At 41.6% G+C, this 16,983-nt stretch overlaps 3 protein-coding genes across 3 annotated transcripts in view; 2 read left to right on the top strand and 1 right to left on the bottom strand.

Annotated features, from left to right (window-relative positions):
• ZER1 (zyg-11 related cell cycle regulator) overlaps positions 1-16,983 on the top strand; it is a 491,045-nt gene that overhangs the window by 146,493 nt on the left and 327,569 nt on the right. The gene's annotated exons all lie outside the window — the stretch shown is intronic.
• On the bottom strand, positions 708-6,368 carry SET (SET nuclear proto-oncogene). Its single transcript, XM_063432613.1, has 8 exons — positions 5,920-6,368; positions 4,629-4,686; positions 4,108-4,250; positions 3,798-3,901; positions 3,412-3,525; positions 2,984-3,154; positions 2,653-2,808; positions 708-2,008 (listed from the first exon to the last, which is right to left on the bottom strand). Exons 1-8 carry the CDS (start codon positions 5,990-5,992, stop codon positions 1,985-1,987), a joined length of 843 nt encoding a protein of 280 aa, XP_063288683.1. The 5' UTR covers positions 5,993-6,368; the 3' UTR covers positions 708-1,984.
• DYNC2I2 (dynein 2 intermediate chain 2) overlaps positions 12,852-16,983 on the top strand; it is a 73,660-nt gene continuing 69,528 nt past the window's right edge. The window contains exon 1 of the mRNA XM_063433467.1: positions 12,852-12,878. Within this exon, the coding sequence (XP_063289537.1) occupies positions 12,852-12,878 (27 nt within the window). The remainder of the gene's footprint in view (positions 12,879-16,983) is intronic.

The raw sequence follows: 16,983 nt of genomic DNA, 5'->3' as shown, positions 1-16,983 counted from the left end.
GCTTAAAATTGAGTTCTCTTTGAATTCTCACTTTACTAAAAGAAACCTGAAAATGAAAAATGATGTGGCATCTGACAGATTATGGTAGTTCGAATATTACAGGAAGAGTGGCATAGTCTTGCGTTAGAATTGTATCCCTTTGTTTAGAAACCTTCTTAAACAAAAATTACCACCCAAGTGATCCTCTATTATTTCCTTTCAATCCAGCCTGAAGCAATCAATATTTCAATTCGTCAAGAAGGGCACACTCCAGCTGATTGAACAGTCTGTCCAATATGTTGGATAGATTTATTTTTCAAAATGGTGGAAATGTTTGTTTCCTTATCAACTGTATCATCAACACTGATTGTAGAACAAGCAGACGGATTTTTTTTTTTTTTGCTTACTCATATTATAGTGCTAGTTTATACATTTCTCAGTTGTACACGCATTATTTATTTGGTGGAAGAGCAAAGAGAAGTCAAAGCTAGAAAGTAAATAAATAAATCTATACACATTAGCCTGAGAATCCAAGACTTAATACACAAAGTTGTTCTTGGTGAAGCTGCCCAAAGTTTAGGATTATTTTATTTATATATATATATATATATATATATATATATATATATATTTTTTTTTTAATGTAGCTCAAGGTGGGACTATGGTTTGTCAGACTGTCAGACACCACATCCCATGTCAGACAGTCATAAAATGCAATGAATAGAATATACAGATCACACCAATTTACTTTATTTGTAGTGTCGATTAACAGGCAAAATCTGACAGCAAAAATGTAGATTTATAACAGACTAGGAATCAGATTAAGTGCCTACTAAAACACTTTCGCCAAGCAAATTACAAAAATTACCACAAAAACTCCATTCTCAATGGAGTGGAGAGGTGCTGACTGTATGTTGAGAATCTCAGCCTGGCAAGACATTGCTAGGCTGCAAAGTTTGAAGGTTACTACAAAATGCCCTGTATCAAAAACATTAAATAGAAGTCTTAATCAAAGGGGGGAGAGGGGGGGGAAGGGGAGAAAGCACAAAACTAATATGAAAAGGAAGAGGGAGGGAAGGGAGGTAGCATCCAAGTGAAAACCAGCAGGTATGTGTGTACACATTTAGTTTTATTGTAACAAAGCAACTTGTACACTTTAACGTTTAAAACTGATCATTTTCCTTTCCAGAAAAAAAAAAGAAAAAAGTTATATTTGAGACTGTCTGTTTCCAATAACGTCCTGTAAGGTCCTGAAGAGCTGGCAGCCGTTATTATGATGTTTATTTTGACTTTCTTTTAAAAGTGTCTTAAACTGCATGGATGTCCTGTAAATCACAAACATGCCAAAAAAAAGGAGGAGAAAAAAAAAAAGCGCCATGTTTCCAAAATGCCCAACCTAAACCTCCCAACCCCCTCCCACTGTCTGAAAACCCACCCAACTGACTAACCCACCCCAATATTTTTTTTTTATTTTTACGTTTTAATCATTTTTTAAACAAGGAAAAAGAAAATTAGACTGTTACATGTTGGTATGTTATCGGTCCGTATTCACATGGAAACACAGTGTAACCTCTTAGCCCAATATACACAGGAAACAAAATAAAAATTAAAGGATAACCACTAGATTGCTATGAACTATCACACAGGGTTTAACACTTCCTGGCTTGCACTCAAGATGGCAGCCAAGACGCATTCACGCCCCACAGACCATAGGATGTTACAGTTTGTAGTTTGTTGGAGAATAGGAGAAAGGACATGGGGACAAAATATGGTTAGAGATTTCCACTGCATTTTACTTGGTTCTCAACCCTTCCCCCAAAGGGAAAAAAAAAGAACCATGGGAGAAAGGTAAGGAAAAAAGGACCAAGAGAACAAGGCGATTGAGCACACGATTAAAAAACCAAAAAGGGGGAAAAAAACAAAAAAATTACAATAGCATCTTGCTCCCGGGGCTGAATAAAAAAATAAAATAAAAAAAGGGGTGAAATCCAAACAACGTGGTCATTTAATCATCTTCGCCTTCATCTTCCTGCAAAAAGGAAAGAAAGACTTAAGTAAAGTGGAATCAAAATGTAATCAAATGTAAAATGCTGCTTTACAGTCTAAATTTAAAACTGTAAAAAACATGCAAAAGCATCACATTGTTATGCACTGGAAATTAAATACTTAAAATTTAATTTAAACATTTGCTTTTTGAACCATCATTCCTATGGGTAGCAACACAAACATGGACACTGTAGCACTGGGTTTAATGCTAGAGTCCCCAGCAGTCCATCCCTCTTTGTAATGCTTTGGTTAATAAGGAATGATTAGCCTGAACTACAAATGGACCTTCTTGGTTGAGAGTGGGGGCTAACCACTTTCAGCCTATGACAGCACCCATAATTGGGTATGAACAGAAGAAAATGTGCAATCCCTTTATAAGCCATACCTCCAGTAGGGGCTTGGCTGTAGGCTACCGGGAGCCCTTAGTGTTAAACTGACTACAGAGTTTAACACCGGATGTAGGACTGCAGACACTAACCAATTAAAAACAGAAATTAAGCACATATAGTACCTACAGTGAGCTTACGTAAACTATACTCTGGGCACCCTGCCATGGACAATCTGAATTAAATTAGCAGTAGAACAAAACTACATTTTAAAATATACAAGCCAGATCTTTGTTTATACCTCTGCCTCTTCTCCCTCCTCGTCATCATCATCTTCCTCCTCTCCTTCCACTTCATCTTCATCTCCTTCCTCATCAATATCTTCGAGTCCTTCCTCTTCTTCATCATCTTCATCTTCTTCTTCACCCTCTCCTTCTTCGTCTTCCATGTCTGGTACCTGTTCAACCAAAAATTACATCTCAACTTAGAACATCATTGTATCCAAATGCATCTATATCAAAGTTCTACATTCCTTCACATTCATCCTCTTAACACACGTCATGTGTGTCCCTCACAAATTCAGAGAAAACATGCACCAAAACAAAGTCAAGATAAGTAAAATATATACACACCAGATAGTACTGTAATGGGTTTGGCCAGATGTCATCCTTTATGACCTCTCCAAGCTCATCTGCACCTGCATCAGAATGGTCTGTGAACCAAGTAAAGAAGCTTTCTGGTTCTTCATGTTGCCTCTTCCGACTGGCTTTATTTTGTGTCTGACTGGAACGTTTTGTCAGATCCTGAAGAGCATTAGATAAAAGAAAGACTTAAGTTAAAAATTGTAAAATCAGACAGCAACTCTGACAAGATGGCCATCTGATAAATTACTTTAAATAATGCTACATTAGTTTTTGAACTTTGCGTGGACAACCCCTTCATTAAAAAAAAAATATACACACAGTGCAGTTTTTGTATTTTACAAGCTATTCTGAATGAACAATTCAATATTTCTTTAAAAACCCATTTAGACAGAACAGATTTGAGGAAACAAGCTTACCTTTCCAGCTTTCCATTTTATCTCTGTTGACTTTGAAGATGGATCTCCAGATTCATTCAAATGAAACTCTTTAGACAGGACTTTGTTTTCAAAATAAGGGTTTTCATCAAAATACTGAGAAAGCAATAAAAAAAATATTTAGATTATATATTGGGCTGAGAACCTCTTCTGAATAAAAGGTCTAGCGTCTAGCTGAGCACATTAACATTAAAGAGCAGACTACGAGTGTACATAAAAAACAATATATCTAACATTTAAAAAAAAAACACGCAGACATGTTATAGCCAAAGTCTTGTTACAGCATACATGCATAATGTATTTGCAATCTTACACATTATCAGAAATACAAAATCTGACCGATACCATGTTTATACACTTATACTTACAAAATCTATTCTGTAACCAGACTTTATGTCTTCAAATTCTGTCACCTCCACCCGTGTCAAATAATGAAGTGCTTCTTCATCTTCCTCACCCAACAGTGCAGATACTAAAAAAATATACAAGAATTCTTAAATCCACATTCAAATAACAGTTTAATTAAATGCATACTTGGTCCCAAACACAAACGACAAGACAGAGCAAACCTGCTTGTAGAGCTTATTTTTTTTCTCATTAAATGATGGGGAACATTATTTCATCTAAGTTTGTAGGATATGCAAAACATGCTAGGATTAATTTGCAAGAAGGAAATACCTTGTGGGTGGTTGACAAATGTTGTAACCCAGAAATTTGGGATTTTGGCGATCAACTCTGACCTCTTCTGGAAGAATGGTTGGCGGAGTTTGTTATATTTCTGTTCTACTTTCAGTATCTCCTCACTGGCTTGTTCATTCAGTCTAAAAAATAAAAGGGGTTAAGAAACTGAACATGTTACAAAGTAATTTTGAGCATGAAAATAGGAACAGGAGCACAAATATGTAAGCTAGTTTTTCCTTTTGGTTTATCAGAAAGACTAGTAAGTTCACTCGTGTTCTGTAATTGGGAAGAACCAGGAAAGTTTGCACATATGTGAAAGGAAGTTACAGCTACTGTTACATGTCTATTGGATGGGCAACGTACACATGCATATGACAAGTATTATGAACGTGCTACTCTCCCCAAAGTTCGACTTTACATTTTTAAACAATAACAATACAATAGAAATAAGCTAGTTTTCGCACTTTAGCAACAGTTAAAGTCAGGTCATCTAAACACAGTACAACACTATTACACACCTGTCTATTTCATTCTGTACTTCATCAATGTGCTCAATGGCTTCCTGCTGCTCCTTTTCTACAATAGGAAAAAAGATTAAGATTAATATTATTACATGCTCATTATTAAACACAAAAACAATTTACTTCCCCCCCTGCCTAACAAGGTAGTACCATATTTACTTCCTGAACTATTACAAAAATAAAATTTGTTTTTTTATTCAACCTATAGTAAAAATGTTTGCAGGGTTACGTTAGCTTCGACTATGACCGATAGACAGATTGCCATTACAGTATTTGATCATACTTAGCACAACACTTGTACTAATTTAGCCATGATACCTTATAAAAACACAATACAAGACAATGGTTTGGTTAAAAAAAAAAAAACACTGACTATATACACAATAGTCAAAGTATTTCTTAACCAAACCACTGTGTTCCATTTCAACTGTTTTTACGGATTTAATTATAGCTCACCAAAATAGATTAGTTCGCAGACAATGAAATGAATAGGGCAGTTACTTGCTACATACATTGCTTTGTAAATATCAAAAGTAGTTTGAAACAAAATTAAATCACACATTTAACAATAAAAAAACCACAAGTGTCCCAACGTTGAGTCTATATTGTTTATATTCCCCGAATAATTACAGTAAATCTATCCAGACGGCAGATGAATGGACCCGGCCTACACAATAAGTGCTGGAATGAATGATGGTCAGTGCATGTCCCATAGTATTTGTATGAGAGCCATGTTGTGTGAGATCCACGCCGGACACAGGTAAACACGGAGTCCCACGTGGGGCCCGGGCTGTGATCTGGCGGGATCCCCCCGGGGAGGCTGTCACCAGCCATTTACAGAGCAGTGGGGAGGCCTCCAGGGCACAGCGGGAAGGACAAAAACAGGCGGCCCCGGGGACCCACGTGGGTAGGCCGCGGGATCAGGCGTGGGCCCCAGTCCACCCCTCCCCGCCATCGATCCCTGGGGCTCGGTCCCCGGCGAGGAGCCCGCTCTCCTCCTCCTCGGCCTGCGCCATGCGGGACGGAAACATCATGGCGGAGGACAATGAGCCGCGGGCTTCCTGCGCATCGCGGGCCCTCACCGCGCGCCCGGCCAGCCCGAGCCCCCTCCGCGGGCAGAGAGCGCAAGACAGGCCGGGGATCCGCGGGGCCGAGCGAGGCCTCCCGGCTGCCCTCCCCCCACAGCCCACCTTGAGGGGATCAGGAAAATGGCGCTGGCTGCGGAGGCAGAGTCTCCCCCCCACCCCCCTCCCTCCCGGGGTCTCTCCCTCTCCCGCCCGGGTCTTACCTGAGGTCTCGTCCGCCCCGTCGTGGTTGGAGTTCACCTCCTTTTTACTGACTTTGGCCGCCGGCGCCGACATGCTGGGGGGCCGTGTGTGTGCGGGAGAGAGAGCGCGGCGAGGGCTGGCAGGCTCGGGCCTGGCTGCAGGAAGGGGGGGGGGAGAGAGGAAGCTCCTCGGTGAGGCGGTGCAGGGACCGCTCCTGGGAAGGGAGGGAGGGGGAGACGGAGCGCCTCGGGCGATGGATCCCCTCCTTCCTGCGGCTGCGGTGCTGGGAGGCTGGAGCGGCCCTGAGCGGGAGGAGATGGCGCGATGGCCGCTGGCTCGGCTGCTGCACACTGAGAGAAGATCTCGCTCCCGACCTGTGTGTGTGAGAGAGAGAGACTGCGAGAGAAAGGAGGGGGAGGGACGCACTGCGCTCGGCACCAACACGCGCTCCCGCTCTTGGACACGAGACGGCACCACCTACCTGCCAGAGGGGGAGCTAGCACGGCCAGGGGGCGGGGCCTGCCATACATAGACTATGTACGCCGGAGCACCGCCCACACCTTCCCCCCCCTCACCTCCCCGCGGAGGGTGGAGCGTTCGCTTCAGAGGGGGCGGTGGGGAGGTCTGGCCTGACGTCATCGAGGATGCGAGGCGGCGATTGGACGAGAGGGTGGAATATGGTTGTTGTTGGTGGTAAGGGGGCGATGATAAAGAGCAGCGTCATGGGTGCGTGTCACGTGGGAGGAAAGTGGGAGGGGGCGGAAGGAGTGAAGGGGGGGTTGCGCGCTCAATTCCCGCCGCACGCGGTTGGGAGGGAGTAGGATGTGCGCGTGGGGAGAGACACGCCCAGCCAGTGTTCTGCCTTTAGAGCTCGCGCTGGGGCTCATGCCCTTAACCTGGCTGAGCATCATGGGAAATGTAGTCAAAGTAGTGGTTGTGAAGGCACATTCAATGGCCAGAGCTTTAGCCCCCCATTAACCTGCTGCTCATTGTGAATAGCAGGAGTAGTTATAGTTCTCACTGAAGGCAGTCTACCTGTACATGGCTATCACTGATATAGAGCCATTACCTGAGGAAAACATCACACCTTTAATAAAGATTGATTTATTGATTAAGAGTGACATTATCCTGTGTGCATAAACCTCCATTCACAGACTATTATAGAATTTACTGCAAATTTACCAGCAAATTGCGCAGCGCTTGGCGGACATTGCAATTTACTAGCAGATCACTCAAAGTAAGAGTTGTAGTTGACACTCTTGCTGCAAATAATAGAGAAAGTAAATAGTACAGAAATTATATAGTCAAATAAAACGGGCAAATATGACAAAAAACTAACCCAAATTTTCTAAACAGCAGTCTAATATTTGAATAACAAAAAAAAACTCAAACGCCCTCTAGTAATAGTGGAAAGCACACGAGGGGGTACGAACAGAATAAAACAATACCCCTCTACTCAAAAGAACTGTAGATGAAATAGGACTCATACAGGTTCTCAAAACAAATAGAATGTCAACATCCCTGCATTAAAATATTAAAGACAAAAAGAAAAGTCATAGAATAGTATTGTAAGCACAGCACAAAATTAAGAATGACTCTAATGAAGTTGATTGAAGGCACATCATTTAAACCATAGGACCAAATCTTATATCGTTAGCACAGTGGTAGGACATGTAGGAAAAAATATATTCTGATATTTAAATGACCATGGCTTTATAGGTCATTGACTGGGCCATAGCCGGGATAAACCAGATGTGTTTCATTGGTGTAGCTTCAATTTGGACCGAGCCGATGTTTCAGTTGTGTAGCCAGGTTGTTGCTTCTGTTTTCTGAAGGCAGGACTTTTTTTCTTTCAACTATACAATGGCCTCATTATGCTACATAAGTACATGCCACATCTATATTGAATGTTCTTAGCCAAAAGTAGTTGCATAACTGTTTGGTTTAACTAATGCCAGTTGGCAATGTTTGTGATATAGCAAGCAAAGCGTGCATCCCTCTAGTGTCTAACTTATATGGATTTACGTCCTGGTAATTGTTAAGAATGTTGCATCCTCAAGGCAGTTTTTTATTGATAGAGAAGCCCTAGGGCTTCAGAACGCAGACTATGTGTCCTGTGTCATTAAATTGGACAATCAATAAATATTCAAAGAAATTGCAGAGGTTCTGCAACATCCAAGTCCTCTAGTAGGTCTAGTAATTTCATAGTCTTCCTGATGTTCCTGCATCAACATCACCCTCTATGACGTTCACTCTGCTCACTATACTGATATGTTCTTGGAGGATAGAGATATGTTATCCTTTTTGAATAAGAAGTAGAGAAATTGAAATTCTAAATAATTTAAAATAAAATAAAAGTTATGAAAAACTCATCATGCTGTGCAGGTTGGGGTTATAGCAGCCCACAATACGTAGGGTACACACAGCACTTAGTTATAAGACTATCAAAACTTGCCAAAATACGTTAGTTTGGCTGGCCGTAATATAGTTATTTTTATTAGTACAAAAGCAGGTCAGTGTTGGGGATAACCGTTGCAGCTTTACCACTGGGTAATGTCAACCTAGACAAACAAAGGGCACGAGAAGAATATTTTTGTCAAAAAAAAACCAAACACTGCAATAACCATGCAAATTGTATGAAGGAGAAATTGATGATAGGACACTTTGTCCAAACTTTAATAGACTTGAAGCTGCCACATCTAATCTTTCACAAAAGGTGTTTTGTGATGGCTCCATTGATGCTCTGCAAATGAACTCTGAACGGAGCTCCACCAAGCTGTCCATGGAGTTGCTATAGCTCTTCTTGAATGGGCTTTCACTCCTGAAGGGTTTGGAAGTCTTGCATGATTTAGTAGCCATGAAAGTAATCCATCTCGTAGACAATGTTAATATTGCCTTTCCTCTCCTTTTTACTATTGGTATCAAAAATGGTAGTTCAATTTCCTGAAAGGTTTTTATCTTTGTAGATATCTATATTTTCTTTAGGTCAAACTTTATTATTTTCAAATTAAAAGTACACAGGTAAAACAACGCGCACAATTATTATGCAATGCATACATATGAAACATCACAAAAAAAGAAAAGGAGAAATGAATTAAAATACAATCAAGGTAAAAGTCATGCAGGCAGGTGGAGTTATATTGGAGAGGACGCCAAATTTAAGTGACACCACATAGCACTGTACGCAACCGTGCATTAAGTGGATCATGAGGATGGTATATAGGAAATGGGGTGCAATGGGAAAGTACATAAAAAGAGTGCACAGTAAACCTTCCAACAGTAAATATGTTAATAATAAATGAAGTGCAATGCAATAAACCTAAAAGTGCAAATAAAGAAAAAAAGTGTTATGCACTAAACAATGCTAAACGTGCTTAGCAATACTTATGCAACAAAACTGATTCTTTCAACCAAAAACAAAATATATAAAAGAGAAATGAATAGTGCAGATCAGTAAAATAAACAAATTTAAATGTTTACACAAGTGCAAAAAACAGTGGTGTGCAAAAAGATCGAACAATAAAAAAGCAGCTCTAAAACACCCATGAAGGGTGACCTCACAAACCTTAACTATTAATCATGAAAATAATTAAGTGCAAGAACACATAAAAAAAATTATAAGTTAAAACACATATAAAACAAAAATGGAGTGCTAAAAACACAAGAGAGATATATTACCCTCTTCTACACTTGTACAAGCAAAATGTCCCTATTTTTGTTAGCACCCCACTTTTGTTTTATATGTGTTTTAACTTATAATTTACTTTTATTAGTTTTTACACTTGTATATTTTCAAAACTGAAATGTTTATATATGAATAAAATCAAATCATGTGAACAAAAAAAGTAAGAAAGTCCAAGCAATCCGCAACCGTTCCAATGTGCTTATAAGCTGGAATGTCCTTTCCCTCTCTGTATTCCTTCGCCTTCTCAGTTAAACTGAACCCAGCGTCTCAGGTACACTATGCGTTTACAGCTGGACTTTCTTACTTTTTTGTTAACAGGATTTCAATCCTACTCCTATTTTAATTATGTTTGGAATAAAGTTCAATAAGAAGTATTCTGGTGACTGGCTGATCTCCACCCCATGAAGCTCTTTGAGACCCAACATGTTCCTAGGAATATGCCTGATGAGTATGGAGTAGTACTTATCAATTCCTTTCTTGTGAGTTTTATTTATATACCAACATTATAATTTGTTTATTTTACTGATCCACATTATTATAGATAAGATATTTTCTTACCTTTTGTATTAGGTTAAAAAAAAAACTATTTTGCTGCATAAGTATTGCCAAACATGTTTTTTGCACTTTTACGTTTATTGCCATGCGCTTCATTTTTTACACATATTTACTGCTGGAAAGTTTACTGCTCGCACTTTTTATGTATTTTATTTATTTATTTTTTTTCTTGTGCACAGAGATTAACAAACCTTGGTCCGCCACAACAGCGTTTTCAAGGTATAGATTTCTTCATCACGTAGTACATGTTATGGCATTTGCTAGTCGGCACATTTTAACATTTGGTAAGAGCTAACATTCAGTTGAAACGTTACGGCATATATGAAACAGGTAAGACTGCTAGACATTTTGTTCAGATGTAAGTGTGTTTACCGAAAGTTAATAAACAAGATGGTAGTAGTGTGACAAATAGGCATTAAAAGCACAGTAGGTAGAGTAACAGATTATTAAGCTATCAGAGGTATCATTAAACTGTGTGATGCAAGCCAGGTGTTTTGATGCATGCCCACGTAGTGTATTAAAAGAGTTAAACAAGGGCGCGGAGCCTGGCTGTGGAACTGTTCAGACGCGTGCAGCATGAGCTCCCGTCTAATTCCTTAATATAATCGAAATTAACCGACGCTTAAGCATCCAAATCCCCCAAAATTGCACCACCCACGTTGGGGATGCAAGGGAGATCGCACCGACCCTACTCACAAAATTCGGAGTTACCGGGAACGCGGGCTGCATCACTGGGGCCTACTGCAGCACCAACCAGCCTGTTTTACGTGGAAGCAAGGGCGCGGGTGAGGCGGCCGATCACCCAGCCTGGAGCACCAGGGAAGCAGACTCTATTGCTACGGAGGAACACCCACGAGCCTTCCTCTCCCCCCCCCCTGCCGGTGAGGGATATCCCGGCACCAGCAACTAACCCCTGGCAAGCTGAAACACCGCATAACCCAGCCGATCCAAGGCCCAACTCTGCCACTGAACTAATGATGGCGGCGGAAGCACCTACGAAGGCGACACGAGGCCCGCACGCCACACTAGAGGAACGGCTAGATAAGCTGTTCAACGATTTCTGGCGGATGCTACAGGTCAGAGGGGCTCAGTCTCACAGGGAGCAGGGGAGAAAGAATACACCTCCTGACCCTCATGTCCTACCAGCAGACAAGCGGCGAGGCAAGTCCAGGGCCCCAGGCACCGTGCAACAGTGGTGGCGGACGACCAACTCACCAGGCACCCGCTCACACCCCAAATGGCCCAAAGCCCGCTCCAAGCACCCAAGGCGGAGGGGAAAGACCCTGAGACATGGTCCACAAACACAGCTGCAGAAACCCCCTCCAAAAGCAGAGCACACCATCTTTCCAGCTCCCGCTCGCGGACGCGAGACCGACCGGAGTGGTGAAAATGTATATACTCCTGGAAAGACCCGGCGGGACGAGCAACTGAGACCTTTAACCCCTGCAGCAACGGTAGTCACGGCGACTAACAGGCCCCCTACACGGTTCAGAAGCAGTCCGAAACCAAAGAGGGCTCCAGGATACCAGGTGGGAACACCACTCACCTACCTCATCAGAGCAGGCCCCTACCACGACAGGCTACCGAGCCAGCAACAGGAACCAGCGGCGCTGCACCTTGCTGTGCCCCAGTGAGACCCTCACGCACCTCCAACATCTTTCCCTGAGCTGGGTATAGGCTAAAAGTGGACCCACACGGCAAGAACCACGGAGTTACTCGCTCAAAGCCTCTGCTACAATGGACGCTAGATTTGTCAGATTACAGCCCTCTAGACAGAGACTCATTACCAACGCAGAATTGTACAGAAATGTTCACTGTTTGACCACTCCTATCTAGCTAGCAATAACACAGTACGCCTTACACACCTGTATATTGCTGTACCGCACACACCATTCATGCCATCACATAGCCTGTCAGTTCACTAGCCTGTTTTATAAGTATTTGTATTCTTATGCCTTAACTACCAGATCGTGAGCTTACCAATGCCTACCCTTCTGTTGTACACTCACCGCTTGGGCAGACACATAAGACATATCACTGTTTAGCTAATCAGCCCTTTTGCTTATATAATCTTGGGGAACAGACCCTGAATAACGTAAGTTGAGTAAATGCATTGATTGGAAAGTTCGTAGCACAGTTTATGCACTGATTTAGCCTAATCCAATTTACAATCTACAATATGACTCGAGTTCTTAAGCCTGAAAAAACATAATGCATATTTTCTATACTAAAGTTATATTAATCTATTGACTTCCTGTTACTTAAAAAAAATGTGCTGTACTAACTGCCAAGACTTGAAATGTTACATATACTGCCTGCAAAGGCTGTCTTGGCTATGTATGTTTGTCACTACTCATAGCACAAGAAAAATAAAGAATAAAAAAAAAAAAAAAAAAAAAAAAAAGAGTTAAACAATATGCTATACTGAGATAACCAGGATGTAAACACGCTGGTGTTAAATGGTTTTCTATTAGTATTATATCACCCTGGCTGATCTAGAGTTCGTGAGTTGTCTTGTGCTCCAGGGACTTTCGGCTTGGCGGGCCGAAGGCTTGGCGGGTAGTAGTTGGCTTTTGCTTATCCAATGCCCGATTTGTCGTGCCTGTGTGACCGGGTGCGAGTGTCCGCTGATGCGAGGGTTCGGGTAGTGCCTCTCCGGGAGTGTCGCTGTGCTGCTCGTTGGTGTCTTTTGGGCTGCTTCCCTGACCGGCCATGGGTACCTCTTCTGGGCATCAAGAGGTGAGCGTCTATCAGGACGGATGGCAGTCGCTGGTAGGGATAGACCGTGTGCTGTCTGAGCCAGTTCATCAGCCATTGTGGGTCCAGCCAGGCCTCCTCCGCTGCTCGCCTGTAACATGGCCCTTGAAGTGGGCGGGTGAGCGGTCGCTTGTGGGGTTGCGGTGTATGGTATGAAGGACCTAGGCTCCTCTGGCCCGTGTCTGGAGGCACAGTTGGTTGCTCTAGTCCCCGTAAGGGCGCAATCCCTCCCGCCGATTACGGGGCACATGGCATCCGCCATCTTGGGTGTCGCCCTCGGGCCCTCGAGTGGGATGGTAGTGTCTTTGGGCCCTGGTTGCGTACCCTCTGGGTGAGGACCGGGATCACCGCCGGCGGTCCATAGGGGGGGAACAGGACCAGGCCCGCCCGCGTCTTGGCTTCCGGTTTGGCACCATTAGGCGGATAGTGGGGCAGCGTCCGTCCGCCCCGCTCACTGCCGGCGTAGGCTTCAACTTAGTTGTCGCGGGCTTCACTTCCTGGGGACTGAAGCTCAAGGAGCCAGCCTCTCCCAGGATCCAGTGTACTCGTGGCACTTAAGACCCTTGCTGCCGGTCAGTAGTTAGGTCGTTTGCCATGGTTTATATGCTTAATTGTGGTTGGAGGAGCTTAACTTGCGTGCGACCGTTCAGCTCGGCGGTCCGGCCCCGCCCACTTTTTATGTATTTTATGTTATACTTTTGTAGTCACAAAGTTCTATTTGGTTGTTTTGTTTTTTTCACAAAATATATATTGCACCCTTACCACTTTAAACATATATTTTTGCAACGGGAGAGCCGTAGCCTACTATATTGCTGTTGCCCAGTATTCTGTTGAGTCCATATGGTTGGCACACAATGCATATATTTGAGGTTCATAAAGTATGCAAGCTACCTCAGTACAAGGAAAAAGCACCGTATTCAAGCCTTGTCAAACAACTTGCACTTACAACACTGTAACAATATTCACCCTTGCTCCAACCTAGTAAAACAATTAAAAAAGTTAATGACTTAGAACTTTTAAAGACACATTTTATCTTCCGCTTACTGAAACAAAGATACTTTGCCCAAGGGAATACTGTGGATGCTTTGTTGGCCTCCCAAATTAGGCCTTGATTTAATGTTTGTTGATAAGCTGTTAAAGTGATTTGATATTTTTGGATACATTTTTCAAATTATTTAATAATTTTAAATATATTTTAATATTTTTATTTTTTTAATATGAGATTTTGAAGAGAAAAAAAATTAAATTGAGGCTTTAAAAAGAAAGCTTCTTATTCTAAAATATTTACTTTCCTCTAATGATACAAAAGGTAAAAATCCCAAAACATTGCTGATGAATTTGCTAGTTATAATATGCAAAATATGTTGTCTAGAATAGTTTATGAACACGACTAAATGAGTGTTTAATCTGTGTAGCTAATAGAACTTGGTGTAAATTGAGGGCTCAACCCCAAAACGTAGACGTACAAAAGGCTAAACTAGGCGAAAAATGATTAATTCACACCAAATCCTATTTACAAAAGGAGACTACTACGAAGTACGGTAAATAAGAAATACAATTCTATTTAACTCCCAATCAGAAGTTGTTATGGTATAGGGCAAGTCTAGGCAGACACCTAAAAACTTTATTAAATTAAACTGCAATGACACATCTAAAATATTATAGATAAAATAAAAGTGAAATTTATATGAATATAGGACAAACAAGCCAACAGTACAATACAATGAAATTGAACTCCTATTGATAATGCACTACTAGTTTGTAGTACTTTTGCCTAAACACACTAGTTTCAATTATAAAACATACATAGTTAGACACGTTTAATATTCTATTAAACCGTTGTAACAAGATAATGTACACTTGGTAGTTTTTAATATAGAATCTAAGCCTGGAATAAAGTAAGTACGGTAACAAGCCTATGTTATTACAAATATCTGCCACAAGCCATGGGTTTGAGTTACTGTACTAAATGGATATCCTAATTTAAATGGTTTATAGAGTAATTAAGGTTACTTAATATATACACTTATGTATAATATCAGATAGTTTATCAAGTGATAAATCGCACTTAACATACTCATACACCACACCATTTAGTCAATAAGGGGTCCATCAGAATTTAAGTTAATTCCCGCATTTAAAAAAACAACCAATAATGTAGGCTATAAGGTGTGGAAAGATATAGCAACAAAAGTAAGGCCATCCCACTAGTTTTGCCCAAAATACAAGATTACAAAGTTCTAACAACTGATTTTACCATTAAAAAGAGTTACATAGTAGATGCTAAAGCCCCTTATGGTGCTAAATAGGACACATGCAATGTATCAAGGGTGACCCACAGTGTTAATTAGAATATCTAAGCTAAGTGATAAAGGCACAGCAGGGAATCAAGGTAAACCATGAATGGAGTATTTACATTACAGGCAAAAGGCAAATGACTAGGGAGATAGAAGAATGTGTAAAAAGACAGTAATAGAAGCTCACTAGTTTAAATAAATCTCAATAAGAATCACTATTCTAGTTTCAATGCTCTCCCTGAGGCATCGACATTGACCTCATAATTGATTAAAGCCATAAGATGTATAGAGACATTGCAAAGCTATAATAGATATAGCTAAGTATTAACCACCAAATAAGTAGCCCACTCTACGTTACCTATATCGAATTGCCCATATGAAATGAACAGTATCCAATAGGGAAAAGCTCCTAAAAACGCTACGGTGTTCGTAAAAACTAGTGTGGGTTTCGACACGCATTTCACCCCCATCTCCATAGTAATTTGTCTTTTGCCTGTAATATAAATACTCCGTTAATTTAAGACCTTGATTCCCTGTGGTGCCTTCATGGCTCAGTCAAGTTATTCTAATTAACATTGTGGCATTGCTTGTCAGCTGGAGGACCGGGAAATGTCTAAGAACTCCTAATAGGGACAAGTATTTATTCCCTAATTAATTAATTGATACATTTTTTAATCCTGTCAGACGAGAGGGAAGAACTAACCCAATGATGATGCTGCCATGGTTAGCAAGGAAAATAATTTGCACACAAAACCCCCACAAATTAAGGTATATTTACAATTATATGGTAGCAATATTTCACCTGTACCATCATTGTAAGCCAACCAATCAGAGCACTCTGAGGTAAGGGCCAGATTAACATAGAGGCCAATGAAGCTGAAGCTCCAGACTCATGCTCCTTGAATTGGCTAATTTTTTTAAAAACATTTTTTTAATACTCATCACATGCTCTTGCTTTATGCAGAGGGAATAAAGTATGGGAACTTAGAAGGAATGCAAGGGAATAAAACTAGTTTGTACTGGCTGACTTTAAAATAGTTAACAAAAAGCTAACTTTGTAAACACTCTTGCTGCTTCGGTCTCTCTAACAGTGTGGCATATTGACTTTCTGCTACATTCGCTACATCCACCTTTTTCTCTGTCTCAGACTGCTTACCAGAATCTACTGCTCGCTAGTAAGAAGGGATGGAGAGGAGTAATAAGTGAGTGCTGAAGACACCAGGGAAATGTCCCCAGAAAGCGTAGAGCAAGCACATCATTAGATGCGTTTACGGCAAGCTCACGGTGTGGAAACAGTGCTGTTTGCATAGTCTGCCCTTAGCTAGCCGTCCTGCGTGATTGTCATGCAGTCTGGCATGCATTAAAGTCAAACTGACCTTCCAATTCTTTGAGCAGGCCTGCCCCCTTTCCAGGTTAGTCTTCCAATTTGAGCAGTGCTAGTGACGTAATTCACGTCACTGACCTACCTCCTTTTACCCCGCCCACCAGTGTCTCGCTTCACAAGACGCCAATATTGTGGGCACACATGCACAAACACTGAACTTAATGATCTGAGGTCTGAGAAGGAGCCATGCGGAAGGAAGACTGGCGCGCTCAATTAGAGCATGCCTGCCACTTCCCTTAGCTGACGGAGAAAGTTTGATTCGCAGCCAGGAGGTTGTTTCATTAACCCCTTAACACCGTTACGGCGTTCTATGCCGTCGCGGCTTTAAAGCCGTTGCGGCGGCATAGAACGCCGTAACGGCTTGCAGCCCCAGGAGCTAGGAGTGTCAGGATCGGGACAGGGATCC

Source organism: Pelobates fuscus, chromosome 9 (genome assembly GCF_036172605.1).
Source record: "Pelobates fuscus isolate aPelFus1 chromosome 9, aPelFus1.pri, whole genome shotgun sequence".
NCBI lineage: Eukaryota > Metazoa > Chordata > Amphibia > Anura > Pelobatidae > Pelobates > Pelobates fuscus.
The sequence above is the reverse complement of the archived record's forward strand: the minus strand, read 5'-3'. Positions and strand labels throughout refer to the sequence as shown.